The 19,709-nt window shown below is 38.1% G+C and overlaps 5 protein-coding genes and 1 pseudogene across 5 annotated transcripts in view; 5 read left to right on the top strand and 1 right to left on the bottom strand.

The window, feature by feature from the left end:
* Positions 1–246: 246 nt before the first annotated feature.
* Positions 247–4,017, bottom strand: LOC149050113 (E3 ubiquitin-protein ligase TRIM71-like; annotated as a pseudogene).
* A 940-nt stretch (positions 4,018–4,957) lies between these two features.
* LOC113668869 (adenosine receptor A2a) lies at positions 4,958–5,837 on the top strand. The gene has a single exon (XM_027184825.2). The coding sequence runs from the start codon at positions 4,964–4,966 to the stop codon at positions 5,828–5,830; it is 867 nt and encodes a 288-aa protein (XP_027040626.2). The 5' UTR covers positions 4,958–4,963; the 3' UTR covers positions 5,831–5,837.
* Positions 5,838–6,165: 328 nt separating this feature from the next.
* On the top strand, positions 6,166–10,217 carry LOC113686887 (uncharacterized). The gene has a single exon (XM_027204568.2). The coding sequence runs from the start codon at positions 6,170–6,172 to the stop codon at positions 6,812–6,814; it is 645 nt and encodes a 214-aa protein (XP_027060369.2). The 5' UTR covers positions 6,166–6,169; the 3' UTR covers positions 6,815–10,217.
* Positions 7,153–10,217, top strand: LOC149050112 (adenosine receptor A3-like). Its single transcript, XM_089197248.1, has one exon. The coding sequence runs from the start codon at positions 7,998–8,000 to the stop codon at positions 8,880–8,882; it is 885 nt and encodes a 294-aa protein (XP_089053374.1). The 5' UTR covers positions 7,153–7,997; the 3' UTR covers positions 8,883–10,217.
* LOC149050111 (galanin receptor type 1-like) lies at positions 9,732–13,503 on the top strand. The gene is made up of 2 exons (XM_089197246.1): positions 9,732–11,439; positions 11,887–13,503. Exon 2 carries the CDS (start codon positions 11,936–11,938, stop codon positions 13,094–13,096), a length of 1,161 nt encoding a protein of 386 aa, XP_089053372.1. The 5' UTR covers positions 9,732–11,439; positions 11,887–11,935; the 3' UTR covers positions 13,097–13,503.
* Positions 13,504–18,965: 5,462 nt separating this feature from the next.
* Positions 18,966–19,709, top strand: part of LOC149050110 (adenosine receptor A2a-like) — a 1,124-nt gene continuing 380 nt past the window's right edge. The window contains exon 1 of the mRNA XM_089197245.1: positions 18,966–19,709. This exon is cut by the window's right edge and continues 380 nt beyond it. Within this exon, the coding sequence (XP_089053371.1) occupies positions 19,106–19,709 (604 nt within the window). The 5' untranslated portion in view covers positions 18,966–19,105.

Below are 19,709 nucleotides of genomic sequence, written 5' to 3'. Positions count from 1 at the left end.
CAAAAGTCAAGAATGAAACTGACTTTTGATAAACTGAACAATCAAGGAGAAAAGTGAAGTTTTAACCATGCTCTATGTATATTTTGTACATTAAGCAACATTTTGCGGCACATATAAATTGTACTTTATTCTTGATCATGGCAGTATCTGTCTACAACAGACAGACAGGCAGACTATTCTAAGAGCTAAAAGGCCTCAGAAAAAAGGGAAAGTATTGACAATAAGAAAAACCTCCCCCTGGGTTTGTCCGAAAGCTTCATTCAAGTTTAAGAAGTTAGTGATACTTGGAACATCTTAAGGGATTTTTAAAGAAAACTTTTTCAAAGAAGCTTTATTCATTTTTTCCTAGCGAAAGGCGGGAATCAAATGGCTTGATGAGTGACAAATCGATCAGTTTTCAAGCTAATTTCTGGAGATCTTTCAGTATAATTAGCACTTGAAGATTTTTTTACAAAGCGTCATCTGGCTCTCTCTATTTGTGTTCTGGCTACAACAGTCAACAAACTTTTTAGGTTACCAGAGGTTGCTCATTGAAAAAACAAGACAGAAGGAGGAAAACGAGGAGTACCATGCGGTAATATGAGGTCACCCATTTATTCTTATTCTTCGGTTTACGAAGATATTTTATTCGAATGTTTTTATTATCAAAAAATTGAGAATATTGCGAGCGCTCTCATCAGTCGAAAGTTGTATTTAGATGTGAGTTGGTAAAAAGACTATGACGTTAGATTTGCACGTAGTTTTGAATGATCTTTCAAACCCATAGGAGGAGATTTTCTCCATCGCATCATCTTTTCACTCCTAGGTCGCAGGAAGAATTTCTTAAAAGTTATCCAAACTCGAGAAGCAGTTGATAATTCGTCTCGAATTTCCTAAACCCCTTTAGTCTATCTCAGGCTAAGTGAACGCGCAATAAAGGAATTTCTTCTTTACATGTTCAAAATCAAACTTTGATGATTTTCATTTAATACAGATGTTGTGCATAGAGACGAGAAGGTAAGGGGATAGAGAGGGTCAATCAGGGCGTCTGCCGGGATATGCCCATTTCATTCAAATTCTCTTTAGCTTCGAGCGGAAAGGGAAATCTGTTTCTTTAGACTTCTGCTTCGTGGTTTCTTCTTTCCTAAGTTATTTTAATCGAAAAAGCCAATCTCCTCGCTGTTTGCTAGTATTTCATTCCAACTCACAGGCGAACAAGGCTCTCGATAAAGGTATGGAGGTTTTTAATTTTCGTAAGAGAAAGTCAGTATGCGAAACGGACATCGTATGCTTAATCTTGTACCCAGATCCTTCCGTGTAACTGAAATGTAGGGAACTTACCACCGCTTGGCCGTAGGAGGTTTGGGCACGAGACTATCGTATGCTTTGTTTATGTAACCGTCGTTGATTTCTTACCTTGTTTTTCCATGGTTTGTCTTATGTATCAACACACTCATAGAGAGGTCCGGTTTCGACAAAAAAAATTGTTTTAGGAGGCCAAAAAAGGCTGTAATAGTGGCTGCGTTTCGCGTTCCTCTTAGCTTAGTAAAAAAAAAGGCTGAGCTGCATGTTTTAAATTAAGAACTTACAGCCACGCAAAGAAAGTTAATAGCACTTGTAGCCCCAGAAATAAGTCAGATGTTTGCTTTTATGTGAACTTTTTGGTAAACATACTTCCGTTAGAGAGACTCTCATTAATTAACCTAGGTGAAATTGAGATATCCTTGGGCCTTGTCTGTCTCAACATCTTGCATTAGCAAGGCAACAAAATTGCGTCAGCAATGTCAGCCGACTCGAGCGACAACTTGCAGCTATCTCAAGAGAGTGCTTCAGCACTATTGAAAAGAGAGTGATTTCAGTATAATCTCTTAATTAGCAGCAAGATTATGCACTTTCAAACTACTTATAACCAAGTGTGAAGCCGTAGTACAAGAACAGAAGATAAACTAGAACTGTATGGGAGTGTGCCCTCCAAACAACCCTGTATGTTAATTTAAAGCTACCCCTCAAAGCAGTTCGGGCCAATGCGAAAAATAAGCAGGCTTAAAAAACCATACATACAGCTAACAAGAATAATCGGATGCTATCAGGAAATAAACGAGCTCTGCTACTAGCATAATCAGCATATTTTACTTGCACAATCTATAAAAGCCAACTCCCTCTCTGTCCTACTATTTTCTCTTGACGCAGGAGAACTATTTATTGACTAAGACCTTTCTGCGAAACCGATGAAGAAACTATCAACAGAAGGCCATAATTATAAACTTGGGATACGTAGATCATCCTAAAATACATTTCAGTGCAATTTCTACCAAAACTTATGATAGCAAGAAAAAAAACACTATCTTTCCTGATGATAAATAGCAAACCATGGAAGCGTTTCACAGTTTAGAGCACTGAAGGATTGTAGCAATTCTTTGCCGTCAGGGAAGAGGATTGTGACTCTGAACAGTCAGCCCAGTCACACACGATCATGTGATCATTCGTTCGAATAGACACACCGAGTGAATCAACCAGGTGCTGACTGGTGTGTCTTAGAAAATGACCATTTACAGTAAACAGGAACATTTTATCGTTCTAAAGGCTCTCCACGAATGATTACCACGCCACTAAGAACTGTGAACGCCACAGACTTCGATTCTTCTATTCTCTCATCTCCAGGCCCCTTTTCTCCTGTTGTTCTCAGTTCAGATATTTCCACTCAAAATTAAACAATTAGACTCGCTTTTCAGAAAATCTTGCCATGGAAATATTCCCTTTTCCTCTACTTATTGTAATTCTCGATGATCCATTTAACTCTTGCAAAACTTTCTCACGTAATTATAACGAATGAAGAGCTTCATACTGATGACCAGTCATTTGGACTCTCCACTGACCACCAGTCGGCGGCTTCAATTCAACCCACTGAAATTTCACATAGGCCAACATTCTTGGGCTGGTAACGGACTTCGTAGATTCCATTTTTTCCATTTTATAATCTTCGATTTTCTTCTTTTCATCTTCATCTGGTGGGAGCGGATTTTTACGTTCACTTGGTCTTGTTCATCATAACACTGATTTCCCTCTGAATCTAGTAACTGTAAATTTAGTTTCGGTTCCTAGTTGCACTTCTTCCAAACACTCGACCCGGAACTAAATTTTTAAGAGAATCATTTTTTTCTGGATTACACGATAATTGAAATGTTTTGGTTTAAAAAATTTTATATCCTCCGCGGTTAAAAGTTCTCACAGCGACCAGAAGTAGCATATCCTGCCTGCAGAATTTCAGGGCTGATGTTTCTTTGAACAATTCATTCGCCATTTTCAACAGCACCTCTTAGCTCGGTAGCGAACAATCGAAAGTTTTCGATTTTTTCTACGTAATTTTTTTCTTGGGTGGTTTGATTTCCGTTAGCTTGGTATGAATGACGGTTTCATGTTCCCTCGCAATGCGAGTAACTTCTTCCACAGTTTTGGTCACCAATCTCTTGGCAGCGCAGATTTCGTCCTCGCTTTTCTTCATCAGTTCAGTTTGTTTTATTATCTTTGTTTCAATAAAATCAAGTTGAGCACTGACCCTGGCAAACACTTGCGACAGATGCAGCTTTTGTTCTTCGGTGACTTACTGTAAGTTTACCATTGTGTGTCGATTATAACCCACTTTACTGCACTTGTTGCAAATACAAACGTTGCAGTTTTGACAATAATATTCAAGCGATTCATTATCGTGATATTTCTCAGGACACGGGCCTGTGCATTAACTCCTCCGCATCATGTGCTTGCAAATTATCGATCAAAACATTGCGGTGACCTCTTGTGGCCTTGAGGCGCTGATGAGCCTCAAAACAAGCTGCACAAACAAAGCTCCAGCAAACAAAACAGTCATGGTATCGTGTTCTTCGCAGCTGCTGCATCCCTGAGCCTCTGCACTGCCGTCTCTCAGAGCTAAGATGTCCGTCAATCGGTTGAGATGAAGATTTTAGGATGTTCGACTGTTTCTAAACACTGTAGACATTCGACTTCTTTCATGAGATTTCTAAACAGTTGTTCAACATACATGTCTGAATACTACAGTGGGGGTCGCTTGAACTCCACTGATCATGCTTAAATAGCCATAAGAGGGTAAGGGGTTAGGTTAGATTTAAAACTTTTTCCCGTCTACCCTTTGGAGGATTTTCAATCAACATGTATTTTACCATCAAAGGTGTATGTTAAATGCTGTCAATTCAATTTGCTCTTATGAAGTGCGGTGAATGGGATTTTAGAATACCGATAATCCGCCATAGCGGTGAGGGAATCAGTTTTTTTTTTCAATTTTATATACTCATCATGAATTGAAACTTAAAGACTTAATTTTTGCACGATCGTTCATTTACGGAGGTCCTCTTTCTTCATCATAGCTCCATCAAAGACAGAAACTTGCAAATCTGCTCTCAAGAAAACTTACCGTGCTCTAATGAAGTTATCGCGCAGGATCTTCTTCCGCTTTTTGCAAGCAGTGGATTCATGAATTAATTATTTATGCGAAGCGATAAGAAGGGAAAGTTATTTCAGTGTAAGAAGAAAGAAATTTAAAGGTTTTTTTCCTGAAAAAAAAAACCACTGCTGTTCTTTACCCATCAACAAATCAAACATGAAGAGTTATGTTTCTTTCAAGCATTTCCAGTGAAGCAACTGGCTGATTCTATTGATCATTACTTCCCAAAGTTTTGGATGATCAATATTTGGACTTGTCTATCTCCATTTTGTCATTTATCACGGAAAGTTCCAACAGCTAAGTGCTTGGTCTTCTAGTGGGGGGATATGAATTTCTTAGAAATGTGCCATATGCATGGAGATAAAAAAATGACGCTTGATTAAAAACAATGTGATTATAGCCGGACGCGCCATTAATGTCATTAGAGGCACGTCACCGAATTCCCTCTTGGTACTTCTATGTAGAGCCACCATTTCAGACCAAGCATTACACTGAAGTTATCATTTTAGAAATCTTACTAAAAGTATCATGGAGTCTGTTGGAGACGTTTTGTTTTGGGTTTTTGGCGGATTTTTCTCGATATTAACTGTCCTTGGAAACAGTTTGGTGATGTATCTCATTATTTCAAGGAAGCGGCTTCGTAGCACAATCAATTGGTTCTTATTTTCTCTTGCTGCAGCTGATCTTAGTGTAGGATTAACTTTCCTTCCAAGTATGGCTTGTGAGTCTGCGTCCGTTTGTAGCAAGTGTGTAACAATGGCGGTACGATGGTTGTTCCTCAATTTATCCATGACTAACCTCTGTGCGCTAACAGTTGATCGGTACATGGCGATTGTTACTCCACTAAAGTATGTAAAGCTTAAGGTTAAAAGACACCACATGTTTTTTATATCAGCAGCATGGACTTTACCTTTTGTCGTTCATTTTGTGCCATTTACGTGGATGTACTGTACCGAGATGTATACTTCACTTAACATATTTTATGCGGTTGTATTATTCGCTTTCAAACTTCCGCCCTATCTCCTATTGTTTACAGTTTGTTTTAGAACTTTATACGTGGCACACAGGCAGAAGAAACGCTTTAGTATTCGTCTCTCTCAGCTTAAGTTCAATGGCTTTTCTTTTGATGACTCAAAGTGCGACAGATCACAGAGTCGAGCAACCGCTTTCTCCAAAGCTCTTGGAATCATAGTCGCCGTCTTTCTTACTTGTTACGCTATTGACATGGCTCGTCTTCTCTGTTTTTCATTTAAATGCATCAATCATATTCCATGGAATTTGGTGTATGTGCAGAGGATACTGCTCATATGTAATTCCGCGAGCAATCCATTCGTTTACAGTTTCCTTAAGCACGACATTCGATGTGAGCTCAAACTCTTGTTTAGATGGCTTTAGATTACTTATGTTATTCTCAAGACTATTACTATTATTGTATTATCTTTGATGGGCCTAAATTGCTTTAAGAAACCTAAATTTACCTGTATTGCATGAATCATTAGTGTAAACATAATTTTTCGTTTATAAATAGCATGATCGAATGCTTTCCATTCGAAATCATTACAGAAAACCCAGCAGTATTATTACTGACATGTTTTCAACCGGTGGCTTGACACTTAACTTCACTAAGAATTGCCCAAAATACATTGTAATGAATGTCAATGAAGCTTTTAGTAATGAAACTCATCTGTACTATAAAACAACATTTCTTTAATTGTACTTTAAAACACAATTTCAATGGCTGTCGATCGTTACATCGCTGTGGTGCGTCCGGTTATCTACAGGAACAAAATACGCCCAAGCCATGCGCTCGCTGTATCGGTTTGCGTTTGGATTGTATCAATTTCCCTGCCGTCAGTGCTGTATTTCGAAATAGGATTCATTAAATATGCCTTTGTTTTCGCCAATATGGCAATCTTTGCGACCGTAATTATATTTTTCTTCTCGTACATCTCCGTGTATCACAAACTTCGTACACAGTTTCAGATGTCGTCGCATCTTCATTCCGGCATGAACTTTGAAAGCGCCAATAAAAGGGCTCTTGAACAGGAGAAGCACATAGCGAAGACATTCGTGCTCATACTCGCTGCATACCTCATCTGTTATACCCCTTCGTGCGTGATTATCTACACTTTGAACTTATGCCACAGTTGCAGCTGCATTACGATTCATTGGCTACGAGATCTTCAGTATGTTTTCATCTGGCTAAACTCAAGCCTCAATCCTTTTCTTTATTCTTGGCAAATTCCAGCCTTCAGAGAAGCTGTTTTAGACAGTATGCCTCTTAAAAGAGGAAGAGGTTTGAACCAAGTTGCTCCTGGCCAGTCGTTAGAAATGATCGAGGACAATTCAATCCTTCGAGCAAGAGTAACTATCTCTTAGAGGAGAAGGTCTCGAGCTTGTGCATTGACTTTCTAAATGCAATTTCTGTTTTATTTTAAATAATGAAATTGTTCAGGATCAAGAAAAAACAAACTTCTACGTTGAGATGAATCTTAAAAAAGACTGAAAATTTGGCACTTTGCTAAGGAGAGACATAAATATTAGAACGATCATTCATGGCTGCATGCTATTTTTTGATCAGTGACTTTTTTCTTTCATTTCAAACACATTTAGGATGTAGACATGTTGAGAGCAGAGCTTGTGGAGTTAAACCTACCATTGGTAAGTTGGAAGTCTTTCAATGGCCTTTGTCAAATTGTTTTGCCTTTCAATGGCCTTTATCGAATTGTTTTGCCTTTCAATGGCCTTTATCAAATTGTTTTAAAGGATATCCTTCAACATTTTTCCCCACCAGGGTGAGTAATTTTCTCGTTTTTATCGCAATCAGACGACTGATTGAATGGGCAACTCGAGGAGCCCTTCAATAACATTTACTCTGTAGTCTTACAACCAATCAAATTGAAGCAGTTAACATTTTTTTTTACAAACCTACGTTGCATTTTATGAACGGTATGTAATGACCACCTTTAAGTATTTTTTAATGTTCACATACATTTTGAAATTACTAAAGAGATGCAGCGTCGATGTTATAATGTTTATAAGGAAGATCTTCTTAGATCTTCTCTGTTATCGTGGAGATAAGATGCCAAATTCCAATCATTTTCTCCGCCCTCTCTAATTTATCTCTACAATTTTGTTCAATCCACTTTTGAGATGGACAGCTCAAAGAGAGAGAGCTATTAAAAGCTCACCTGAAAACTTAATGGAAAAAGTTGTTTTGTTTTAACAAATTTGTCTTGCATCCAAATAATAAATAGTATTTTTTAGCTGGATATAACGATGGCAAATAAATACGATGGAGAATTTTTTTCGACAAAAAGGGCCGCAAACAAGAATTGCTTGTAATTTAAATCCGGCCTCCCGCTGAACACCCAGCAGGTGGCTTTAATTTACACATAAGCTCATCAGCTCTTAACAGGAAGTGGCCACAATAACGCTTTTAAACAAAGGCTCTGCGTCGTAGACATCAGACTCGTCCATTCTATGCGGAGACAGGCGCCAAACCAAAACGCTCTACACAACAGCAAGGCTACCACTCTTCTCCTAGATTTTAGCTTGAAAAATGGAACAAGGCTCAGATCCCATGTATCCAGCGTACATGAGTAATTCGGTTATGAATGGCTGTTTATCCTATACGGCCATAGTGCTTAACATTTTAACAATCAATGCACTCAGGAAAACTTCATCTTTGCCAAAGACTCTGAAAACATTACTGTTAAGTCTTGCTGTGTCTGATCTTGGAGTTGGATTAATGGTACAGCCTCTCTTTACTGCGTTACTGGTTGAAGGTTTGCAACAAAAGCGAACAAATTGGATACTGGCCTTGTGCACATTTTCTGCTGGTTTATTTGCAATCTCGTCGTTTCTTGGTGTCACGGCTCTGAGTGTAGACAGATTTTTAGCTGTTCATCTTCATCTCAGATATCAGGAACTAGTAACTCACAAGCGTGTTGTGGTCGGGGTAATAATATTGTGGCTGTTTGGTGCATTGATTGCTTTGTTATCTTTCTGGAATACAATAGTGTTGTTAATCCTTCTGACGTGTATTTCCAGTCTGTGTGTCATCTTTTGCACAACTGTGTATTGTAAGATTTATTTCACTGTACGGCACCTTGCAAGCCAACTGCAGCATCGTCCACAGAGGGGACAAGAAGTACCCCAAGGCAATAAAATAGCGGTGAATGCTGACAAGCTCAGAAAATTTGCTCTCAGTACATTTTACGTGTTTCTGGTCTTTTCAATCTGTTATTTGTCACATAACTGCATGTTGGTGGCGCGTATCCTGATCCCTCAACAAAATACGTCGATGCGCACATTTGATTTATTTTCTGTAACACTGGTGTACCTTAATTCGACCTTAAATCCTGTCGTCTACTCATGGAAGATAAGACATATTCGTCTCGCTATTATGAACTCACTGCGAAAACTTGTTTTTTATCACAACTGAATTGATAGTGAACCTGTAAGGTTTTTGTTTAGAAACGCACGATCTGCACCCAATATTGAAAAAAAAAAAGAAAAAAAAAACTGAAGGACAAAGTACTTTCTAAATTAACATAGATTTGATAATGTGAGGGTGGAAAACTAGAAAAGACTATCTTAAAGTGAACAAAAAACAGAAGTTTGATAAAATAATATTTTGAAGATGAAAGATGTAAATAGCATCTGTCGTTAGGTAACCTTATAGAATCAGAACGATGTACGTTTTCGTTAAAAAGTAATGTATTACATTTGTAACTTGTTTTCCGAGAAAGATTAAAAAAAAAGCCACACGTGATGTAAAAAATAAAATAATGGAGTAACAAGAGCTTTTCTTCGTAATGTTTTTAAGGAAAAAAAGTAATCGCTTGTAGAAAAATAATTAAAGCCAGCAATAATCGGAGACGTAATAAAAGAACACTTTGTAGATTGAAAAATGATTTCTTTCGGTGTTGGATACCATCAATGACCACAACATTATGGACCTAATGAAATATATTACATGTCGTGTAAAACCTTTTTGATTCGTAGTACAATTGCATTCCTTTGTGGCAACGTTACTTATATGAAACTGGTTGGTATGCGAAAAAAAAAAACTTTGCGTGGCTCTCTCGATTCGAGATTTAAATCTGATTTAAATTGGTCCTGAAATTGAGCTTCGCGTCCCCGTTTTTCCTATGAATTTTCGATGACAACGAAAACAAAATCTCAGACAGAGTGGAATACTGTCAAATTTCTCGTCTAGCCGAACAACCCTCAGACAAGACACATTTCATCTTCTTGATAGTAAACGCGTGCGACGGAAAACCAAGTAACGGCCAGTTGAATATGGAATTGAATTAATGAACACGTGTTGGCTTCAATTTTTAACCAACAGGACCTCTAAACAGTCGCGGTAAACAGAATGCAACACAGTCAAGCTGTCTCAGGCCTGAGCCCGCCTCAAACTGAACTTGGATCTCTGAGTTACAGGACAACTATTCCGCCGGATAAATGCATGTCACTATTACACCTGCCCATATGAAACAGTCATGTCCCTTTTTCTCTATAGGAACAAGTCTTGGTTATATGATAGCTCTGTTTACCCAGGCAAAAGGCCATTCCAAACTCGGTGTAGATCTTTGGAATATTTCCTACTTTATTATTATAGCAGAAAAAAGTGATATATAAAGAAATAATGGGAAGACCATCCGATTCACAGCATTTTCTTTCAAACTAAATAAGTTTTGTTTATCAACATGAGTCAGATATGATGAAATTTTCATCTAGAACATTGTCACCGTAAACTAAGACATGTAGAAAATATAATAACAACGCAAAGTATCTCTAATTAAATTTCATATCAGCTCGATCATGACTTGATTATTGAAGTAAAAGCTGTCAAAGATGATGAGAATAAAGAAAACCTCATTTTCAACTCAAAAAAATGGAAAAGGTAACGCTTTAGTCGTTACGTACAATTAACGCTGTTTGTTGTAAGGTCGTGAAAAACTCGAAGGTTACAGCTAATAAAATCTTTGTTCTACAGGTGTTACTACCATTGTGGCTATCGATTTAATTTTTTTTCCCGAAAACCAATCGGTCGGATTTTTTGCGTTTACCTTGCCATTGATTTGGCAAGAACCCACGTCATTAGCTAACAAGTCAAACTCGCAACGTTTAGGGCGACAACTTCCCTTAAACCTGTAATTAAGACACACACGTAAATGTCAAGTTTTGTACGATATAACATGTAATTTCCTCTGTTATTGGAGCAGCTCTGATAAGATCAATATGGCCGGATACTGACCAGCCCTATTACACTTCATTTTTGCGACATCTTATTTTTGCGATTTCCTCAATACAGAAATGTGTAAAAGATGCCTTAGCTTGCTTTCGAATATCAATGAAAGCACTTGAAGTGAATGGATTTTGAACGATAATAAAAGCTCTTAAAATATCTGCTATTTACTTAATTTTCGCACGGGCAAAAAGTTTACGACACACGCCTTTTTCAGTGATAGATTACAAAAATCATGAAGATAAGGTGTCACAAAACTTAAGTATAAAGAGGCACTTCGTGTTCATCAACAAGCTATCATGTGACCAGCAGAATGGTACGAAAAGTATCTTTAAGATCATAGCTATCAGAGAGGCGAAAGAAGTTCCCAGTACATATCTTCCTGACTTCGTATTCATAGATATTACAAATAGCTTTTAAAACCGACGTTGGTCGAAGCCACAGGACGAGACGTGTGGCGAGACGAGATGGCGTTTGACATCGATAATTCGGGAAACTGTAATTTGCACCGCAGCCTTCCTGTTTAACCACGCTTGTCAATCAAAACTGATAAAACGTAGCATTCAAGCGATCAACCTGCTCGTCTCCGAAAGATATTTATAAAAATTATGAGAGACAAAAAGCACGCCTCTTAAAAAAATTGCTCTCCTAGAAAACAGGCTCAACTTGTAAGCGAGAGGAAAGTTCTAGGCAGTAATTGATTGGGAACACCTTCTACTCAAGGTCGTCTCTGAGTTTTTCTCAGGTACCGTTGATTTAGCATAAGAACTGAAGACGCAATGTCATAATATTTTCTGTGTATAGCACTCTATCCCATGCAGGCCTGAATTTTTTCCAGGCTTTATTTTCACAGCTGCTCAAGTAGTGTTCATTACTGCGAAGATCGCTTTCATAATCACGTCTTTATCCGCAGTTCACATATATGATTTTTTTATATTCTCAATCACTCTATATTCTATCTTTTAAATTGGATCTACTTGAGTGGAACCAGTATCACTTTCCGGTAAGGTGCATCCGAAAGTTGCGAAATGAAACCGTGAGAGATAATCAGCAAGGTTATATCGACAATATTAAGTGACACTTAAAGCTTTTTGTGAAACGCCCCCGAACCTTACCGTACATATATAGTGAAAGTACTGGCTGTCTTGATGGAATATCTTGTGTTTGTGTCGTGTTTGATTTGAAACTTCAGGAACTGTACATTTTAAACATTTCTATTTGGGCCAGAGCTTCCTCTTGGAATGGATAACGTAAATCTTCTTTCCAACAACACAACTGTAAACGTGCATCAGACAAATGAAAAGCAACAAGAAAAGACGGTACCTGTAGCAGTTTCTCTCCTGATTTTGATTGCCCTTCTAGGATCCGCCGCAAATCTTCTTGTTTTAAGAGAAATATTAAAACTGAAGACAAGAAAGCTCCACGAGTATCTAATACTGAACTTGGCGACCACCGACGCGGGGACGTGCCTAATAAGCATTCCTCTTGATATTGGAGAGCAGTTGACTGGCGAGTTTCCTTACGGAGCCGTTCTTTGCCACATCATTTATCCATTTCAATCCGTACTTGTTTATGTCTCCGTCATGACCCTGTTATTTATGTGTGTAGAGCGTTTCAGACTGATAGTCACACCACTGAAGCCAAGAATACGAGTTAAAACTGGTTTGACTGTCATAGCTGCTATATGGCTTTTATCCGGCCTTATGGTGCTACCTCTATCGCTTGTTCTGAAGTTGAAAGGATCTTCATGCAGTGAAGAATGGCCAAACGCTTATATTGTCAAGATGTTCACTGTCATCATTTTCATCCTTCTTTACTTAATACCTTTGAGTATCATGGCTTTACTCTACACTTGCACGGTTTGCGTGCTTCAAAAAGATACGAGGTCCTTAAAGATAAAACGACAAAGAGGAACGAGAACATTCTCACAGGAATCCATCGATGACAGATTGGAGAGAAACTACACAGTTGTAAAAGCATTCGTGATATCTGTTCTTGTGTTTGCAATCTGCATGTTACCAACACATGTTACTTGGCTATGGCACGATTTTGGCAACGGCTCGGAGAATCCTTACGGCTTATTTAACAAAGTGGCAACGTTTAGTAACATACTCACTTACACAAATTCTCTTGTTAACCCCTTTATTTTTGGCTCAATCATGATTAATTTTGAGAGATTTGTAAACATTTTTAAAAATTTCATTTGCTGCCGTTGTTTGAGAAGAGCGAACGATTTTTATGAAATTCGGTCCCCTTCGATGTCATCGCAGCTCGCAAATAGATCATTCTTCCTTTCTTTGTCTAAACCATCAGATATCTCCAGTTTTGAGATCAATGAAGTTGTCAAAGCTACAAAAATTACTACTAAGGACCACAATTCATTTGCCACGATATTCCCTTGATCAAATTTTCCGCCATGCTACTGAACTGATAAGGAAATGAAAAACTTGCGTGACCATACAATAATTCCACATACAAAACTAGAAACTACCATAGACTACTGTAACTGTCAGCAGCTCTAGGTCTTTATTTAACAAGTTCAAGGAAAAAAATGATTTTTTAAGTATTTTACGGTGCGCGTCTTCGGAAACATACAAAGTTTGTACGGCTTTTCAAAAACTCGTTTACTCGAGTTATCGCCATTCATTATAGCTTTATCATCTTATTAGGTGGAAAGCTCTTTGTGTGTGTGTGTCTTGTTATTCGATATTTGATACTCTTTGTTAACTGACGAAAGAAAAGGGTATTTATGGTGACAAATGTTCACCATCTTGCAAATTAAACTTGACAACAGTTTTTAACACAGAAACCATATTATCGGTCCTCATTCTCGAATAAAACTTGATGGAAACAATTGCAAATTAACATCACGACACTCGAAATTTGTTAAAACCAAGGCAAGTTAAAGTGCATTTTATCCTCTCTTGTGAGATGATTTTTGGTCACGTCCTGACCAAGTTCCTTTTTCCGGTGTTTTTAAAATAAGGGATTTAATTATATAGTGACGACCTCATTGTTAGCTGGGTAACACTGATTAAAGAGGATCGGGGAAGGAGAGGCGAACAAAATAGTTTTGGGTGAAAACAGAATGGCTCTTGGAATAGGGTCCAATAGATATGGAGGAGTTGATGCACAGAGCCGTTGTGAAAAAGGTAGTTGATATGTTATAAGGTGTTTTGTTTCATCGTTTTTTCGCCATTTAATACTAATTACATGACGTTGATATCTACTCCTTTTCCCGCACGGACTAAAAAACTCATTAGTTATTCTCTCACTCAAAGTGATCTTCAAAGAGCTTTTCAAACTTTGATCAAGCAAAACAGTATTGTTACGATACAATGGTAAAGGTATCTGAGAGTGTAAATAAGAAGTGTTCATGGTCAAACTTAATAAAATCTATGAACTTGATCTTACTCAGAAGTCAAGAATGAAACTGACTTTTGATAAACTGAACAATCAAGGAGAAAAGTGAAGTTTTAACCATGCTCTATGTATATTTTGTACATTAAGCAACATTTTGCGGCACATATAAATTGTACTTTATTCTTGATCTTGGCAGTATCTCTCTACAACAGACAGACAGGCAGACTATTCCAGGAGCTAAAAGGCCTCAGAAAAAAGGGAAAGTATTGACAATAAGAAAGACCTCCCCCTGGGTTTGTCTGAACGCTTCATTCAAGTTTAAGAAGGTAGCGATACTTCGAACATCTTAAGGGATTTTTAAAGAAAACTTTTTCAAAGAAGCTTTATTCATTTTTTCCTAACGAAAGGCGGGAATCAAATGGCTTGATGAGTGACTTACGTGCTGCCTCAAATCGATCAGTTTTCAAGCTAATTTCTGGAGATCTTTCAGTATAATTAACACTTGAAGGTTTTTTTACAAAGCATCATCTGGCTCTCTCTATTTGTGTTCTGGCTACAACAGTCAACAAACTTTTTAGGTTACCAGAAGTTGCTCATTGAAAAAACAGGACAGAAGGAGGAAAACGAGGAGTACCATGCGGTAATATGAGGTCACCCATTTATTCTTATTCTTCGGTTTACGAAGATATTTTATTCGAATGTTTTTATTATCAAAAAATTGAGAATATTGCGAGCGCTCTCATCAGTCGAAAGTTGTATTTAGATGTGAGTTGGTAAAAAGACTATGACGTTAGATTTGCACGTAGTTTTGAATGATCTTTCAAACCCATAGGAGGAGATTTTCTCCATCGCATCATCTTTTCACTCCTAGGTCGCAGGAAGAATTTCTTAAAAGTTATCCAAACTCGAGAAGCAGTTGATAATTCGTCTCGAATTTCCTAAACCCCTTTAGTCTATCTCAGGCTAAGTGAACGCGCAATAAAGGAATTTCTTCTTTACATGTTCAAAATCAAACTTTGATGATTTTCATTTAATACAGATGTTGTGCATAGAGACGAGAAGGTAAGGGGATAGAGAGGGTCAATCAGGGCGTCGGCCGGGATATGCCCATTTCATTCAAATTCTCTTTAGCTTCGAGCGGAAAGGGAAATCTGTTTCTTTAGACTTCTGCTTCGTGGTTTCTTCTTTCCTAAGTTATTTTAATCGAAAAAGCCAATCTCCTCGCTGTTTGCTAGTATTTCATTCCAACTCACAGGCGAACAAGGCTCTCGATAAAGGTATGGAGGTTTTTAATTTTCGCAAGAGAAAGTCAGTATGCGAAACGGACATCGTATGCTTAATCTTGTACCCAGATCCTTCCGTGTAACTGAAATGTAGGGAACTTACCATCGCTTGGCCGTAGAAGGTTTAGGCACGAGACCATCTTATGCTTTGTTTATGTAACCGTCGTTGATTTCTTACCCTGTTTTTCCATGGTTTGTCTTATGTATCAACACACCCATAGAGAGGTCCGGTTTCGACAAAAAAAATTGTTCTAGGAGGCCAAAAAAGGCTGTAATAGTGGCTGCGTTTCGCGTTCCTCTTAGCTTAGTTAAAAAAAAAAGGCTGAGCTGCATGTTTTAAATTAAGAACTTACAGCCAGGCAAAGAAAGTTAATAGTACTCGTAGCCCCAGAAATAAGTCAGATGTTTGCTTTTATGCGGACTTTTTGGTAAACATACTTCCGTTAGAGAGACTCTCATTAATTAACTTAGGTGAAATTGAGATATCCTTGGGCCTTGTCTGTCTCAACATCTTGCATTAGCAAGGCAACAAAATTGCGTCAGCAATGTCAGCCGACTCGAGCGACAACTTGCAGCTATCTCAAGAGAGTGCTTCAGCACTATTGAAAAGAGAGTGATTTCAGTATAATCTCTTAATTAGCAGCAAGATTATGCACTTTCAAACTACTTATAACCAAGTGTGAAGCCGTAGTACAAGAACAGAGGATAAACTAGAACTGTATGGGAGTGTGCCCTCCAAACAACCATGTATGTTAATTTAAAGCTACCCCTCAAAGCATTTCAGGCCAATGCGAAAAATAAGCAGGCTTGAAAAACCATACATACAGCTAACAACAATAATCGGATGCTATCAGGAAATAAACGAGCTCTGCTACTAGCATAATCAGCATATTTTACTTGCACAATCTATAAAAGCCAACTCCCTCTCTGTCCTACTATTTTCTCTTGACATAGGAGAACTTTTTATTGACTAAGACCTTTCTGCGAAACCGATGAAGAAACTATCAACAGAAGGCCATAATTATAAACTTGGGATAAGTAGATCATCCTAAAATACATTTCAGTGCAATTTCTACCAAAATTAATGATAGCAAGAAAAAAAACACTATCTTTCCTGATGATAAATAGCAAGCCATGGAAGCGTTTCACAGTTTAGAGCACTGAAGGATTGTAGCAATTCTTTGCCCTCAGGGAAGAGTATTGTGACTCTGAACAGTCAGCCCAGTCACACACGATCATGTAATCATTCGTTCGAATAGACACACCGAGTGAATCAACCAGGTGCTGACTGGTGTGTCTTAGAAAATGACTATTTACAGTAAACAGGAACATTTTATCGTTCTAAAGGCTCTCCACGAATGATTACCACGCCACTAAAAACTGTGAACGCCACAGACTTTGATTCTTCCATTCTCTCATCTCCAGGCCCCTTTTCTCCTGTTGTTCTCAGTTCAGATATTTCCACTCAGAATTAAACAATTAGACTCGCTTGTCAGAAAATCTTGCCATGGAAATGTTCCCTTTTCCTCTACTTATTGTAATTCTCGATGATCCATTTAACTCTTGCAAAGCTTTCTCACGTAATTATAACGAATGAAGAGCTTCATACTGATGACCAGTCATTTGGACTCTCCACGGACTACCAGTTGGCGGCTTCAATTCAACCTGCTGAAATTTCACATAAATTTCATAAATTCAACATTCTTGGGCTGGTAACGGACTTCTTAGATTCCATTTTTTCCATTTTGTAATCTTCGATTTTCTTCTTTTCATCTTCATCTGGTGGGAGCGGATTTTTACGTTCACTTGGTCTTGTTCATCATAAAACTGATTTCCCTTTGAATCTAGTGACTGTAAATTTAGTTTTGGTTCCTAGTTGCACTTCTTCCAAACACTCGACCCGGAACTAAATTTTTAAGAGAATCAATTTTTTCTGGATTACACGATAATTGAAATGTTTTGATTTAAAAAATTTTGTATCATCCGTGGTTAAAAGTTCCTCACAGCGACCAGAAGCAGCATATCCTGCCTGCAGAGTTTCAGGGCTGATGTTTCGTTGAACAATTCATTCGCCATTTTCAACAGCACCTCTTAGCTCGGTAGCGAACAATCGAAAGTTTTCGATTTTTTCTACGTGATTCTTTTTTTGGGTGGTTTGATTTCCGCTAGCTTGGTATGAATGGCGGTTTCATGTTCCCTCGCAATGCGAGTAACTTCTTCCACAGTTTTGGTCACCAATCTCTTGGCAGCGCGGATTTCTTCTTCGTTTTTCTTCATCAGTTCAGTTTGTTTTATTATCTTTGTTTCAATAAAATAAAGTTGAGCCCTGACCCTGGTAAACAATTGCGACAGATGCAGCTTTTGTTCTTCGCCGACTTACTGTAAGTTTACCATCGTGTGTCGATTATAACCCACTTTACTGCACTTGTTGCAAATACAAACGTTGCAGTTTTGACAATAATATTCAAGCGATTCATTATCGTGATATTTCTCAGGACACGGGCCTGTGTATTAACTCCTCCGCATTATGTGCTAGCAAATTATCGACCAAAACATTGCGGTGACCTCTTGTGGCCTTGAGGCGCTGATGAGCCTCAAAACAAGCTGCACGAACAAAGCTCCAGCAAACAAAACAATAACAAGTTATGGTATCGTGTTCTTCGAAGCTGCTGCATCCCTGAGCCTCTGCACTGCCGTCTCTCAGAGCTAAGATATCCGTCAATCGGTTGAGATGAAGATTTTGGGATTTTCGACTGTTTCTAAACACTGTAGACATTCGACTTCTTTCATGAGATTTCTAAACAGTTGTTCAACATACATGTCTGAATACTACAATGGGGATCGCTTGAACTCCACTGATCATGCTTAAATAGCCATAAGAGGGTAAGGGGTTAGGTTAAATTTAAAACTTTTTCCCGTCTACCCTTTGGAGGATTTTCAATCAACATGTATTTTACCATCAAAGGTGTATGTTAAATGCTGTCAATTCAATTTGCTCTTATGAAGTGCGGTGAATGGGATTTTAGAATACCGATAATCCGCCATAGCGGTGAGGGAATTAGTTTTTTTTTTCAATTTTATATACTCATCATGAATTGAAACTTAAAGACTTAATTTTTGCGCGATCGTTCATTTACGGAGGTCCTCTTTCTTCATCATAGCTCCATCAAAGACAGAAACTTGCAAATCTGCTCTCAAGAAAACTTCCCGTGCTCAAATGAAGTTATCGCGCAGGATCTTCTTCCACTTTTTGCACGCAGTGGATTCATGAATTAATTATTTATGCGAAGCGATAAGAAGGGAAAGTTATTTCAGTGTAAGAAGAAAGAAATTTAAAGGCTTTTTTCCTGAAAAAAAACCACTGCTGTTCTTTACCCATCAACAAATCAAACATGAAGAGTTATGTTTCTTTCAAGCATTTCCAGTGAAGCAACTGGCTGATTCTATTGATCATTACTTCCCAAAGTTTTGGATGATCAATATTTGGACTTGTCTATCTCCATTTTGTCATTTATCACGGAAATTTCCAACAGCTAAGTGCTTGGTCTTCTAGTGGGGGAATATGAATTTCTTAGAAATGTGCCATATGCATGGAGATAAAAAAAATGACGCTTGATTAAAAACAATGTGATTATAGCCGGACGCGCCATTAATGTCATTAGAGGCACGTCACCGAATTCCCTCTTGGTACTTCAATGTAGAACCACCATTTCAGACCAAGCATTACACTGAAGTTATCATTTTAGAAATCTTACTAAAAGTATCATGGAGTCTGTTGGAGACGTTTTGTTTTGGGTTTTTGGCGGATTTTTCTCGATATTAACTGTCCTTGGAAACAGTTTGGTGATGTATCTCATTATTTCAAGGAAGCGGCTTCGTAGCACAATCAATTGGTTCTTATTTTCTCTTGCTGCAGCTGATCTTAGTGTAGGATTAACTTTCCTTCCAAGTATGGCTTGTGAGTCTGCGTCCGTTTGTAGCAAGTGTGTAACAATGGCGGTACGATGGTTGTTCCTCAATTTATCCATGACTAACCTCTGTGCGCTAACAGTTGATCGGTACATGGCGATTGTTACTCCACTAAAGTATGTAAAGCTTAAGGCTAAAAGACGCCACGTGTTTTTTATATCAGCAGCATGGACTTTACCTTTTGTCGTTCATTTTGTGCCATTTACGTGGATGTACTGTACCGAGATGTATACTTCACTTAACATATTTTATGCGGTTGTATTATTCGCTTTCAAACTTCCGCCCTATCTCCTATTGTTTACAGTTTGTTTTAGAACTTTATACGTGGCACACAGGCAGAAGAAACGCTTTAGTATTCGTCTCTCTCAGCTTAAGTTCAATGGCTTTTCTTTTGATGACT

Source organism: Pocillopora damicornis, chromosome 2 (assembly GCF_964200805.1).
Source record: "Pocillopora damicornis chromosome 2, jaPocDami1.2, whole genome shotgun sequence".
Classification (NCBI taxonomy): domain Eukaryota; kingdom Metazoa; phylum Cnidaria; class Anthozoa; order Scleractinia; family Pocilloporidae; genus Pocillopora; species Pocillopora damicornis.
This window is presented reverse-complemented; position numbering and strand designations above follow the sequence as displayed.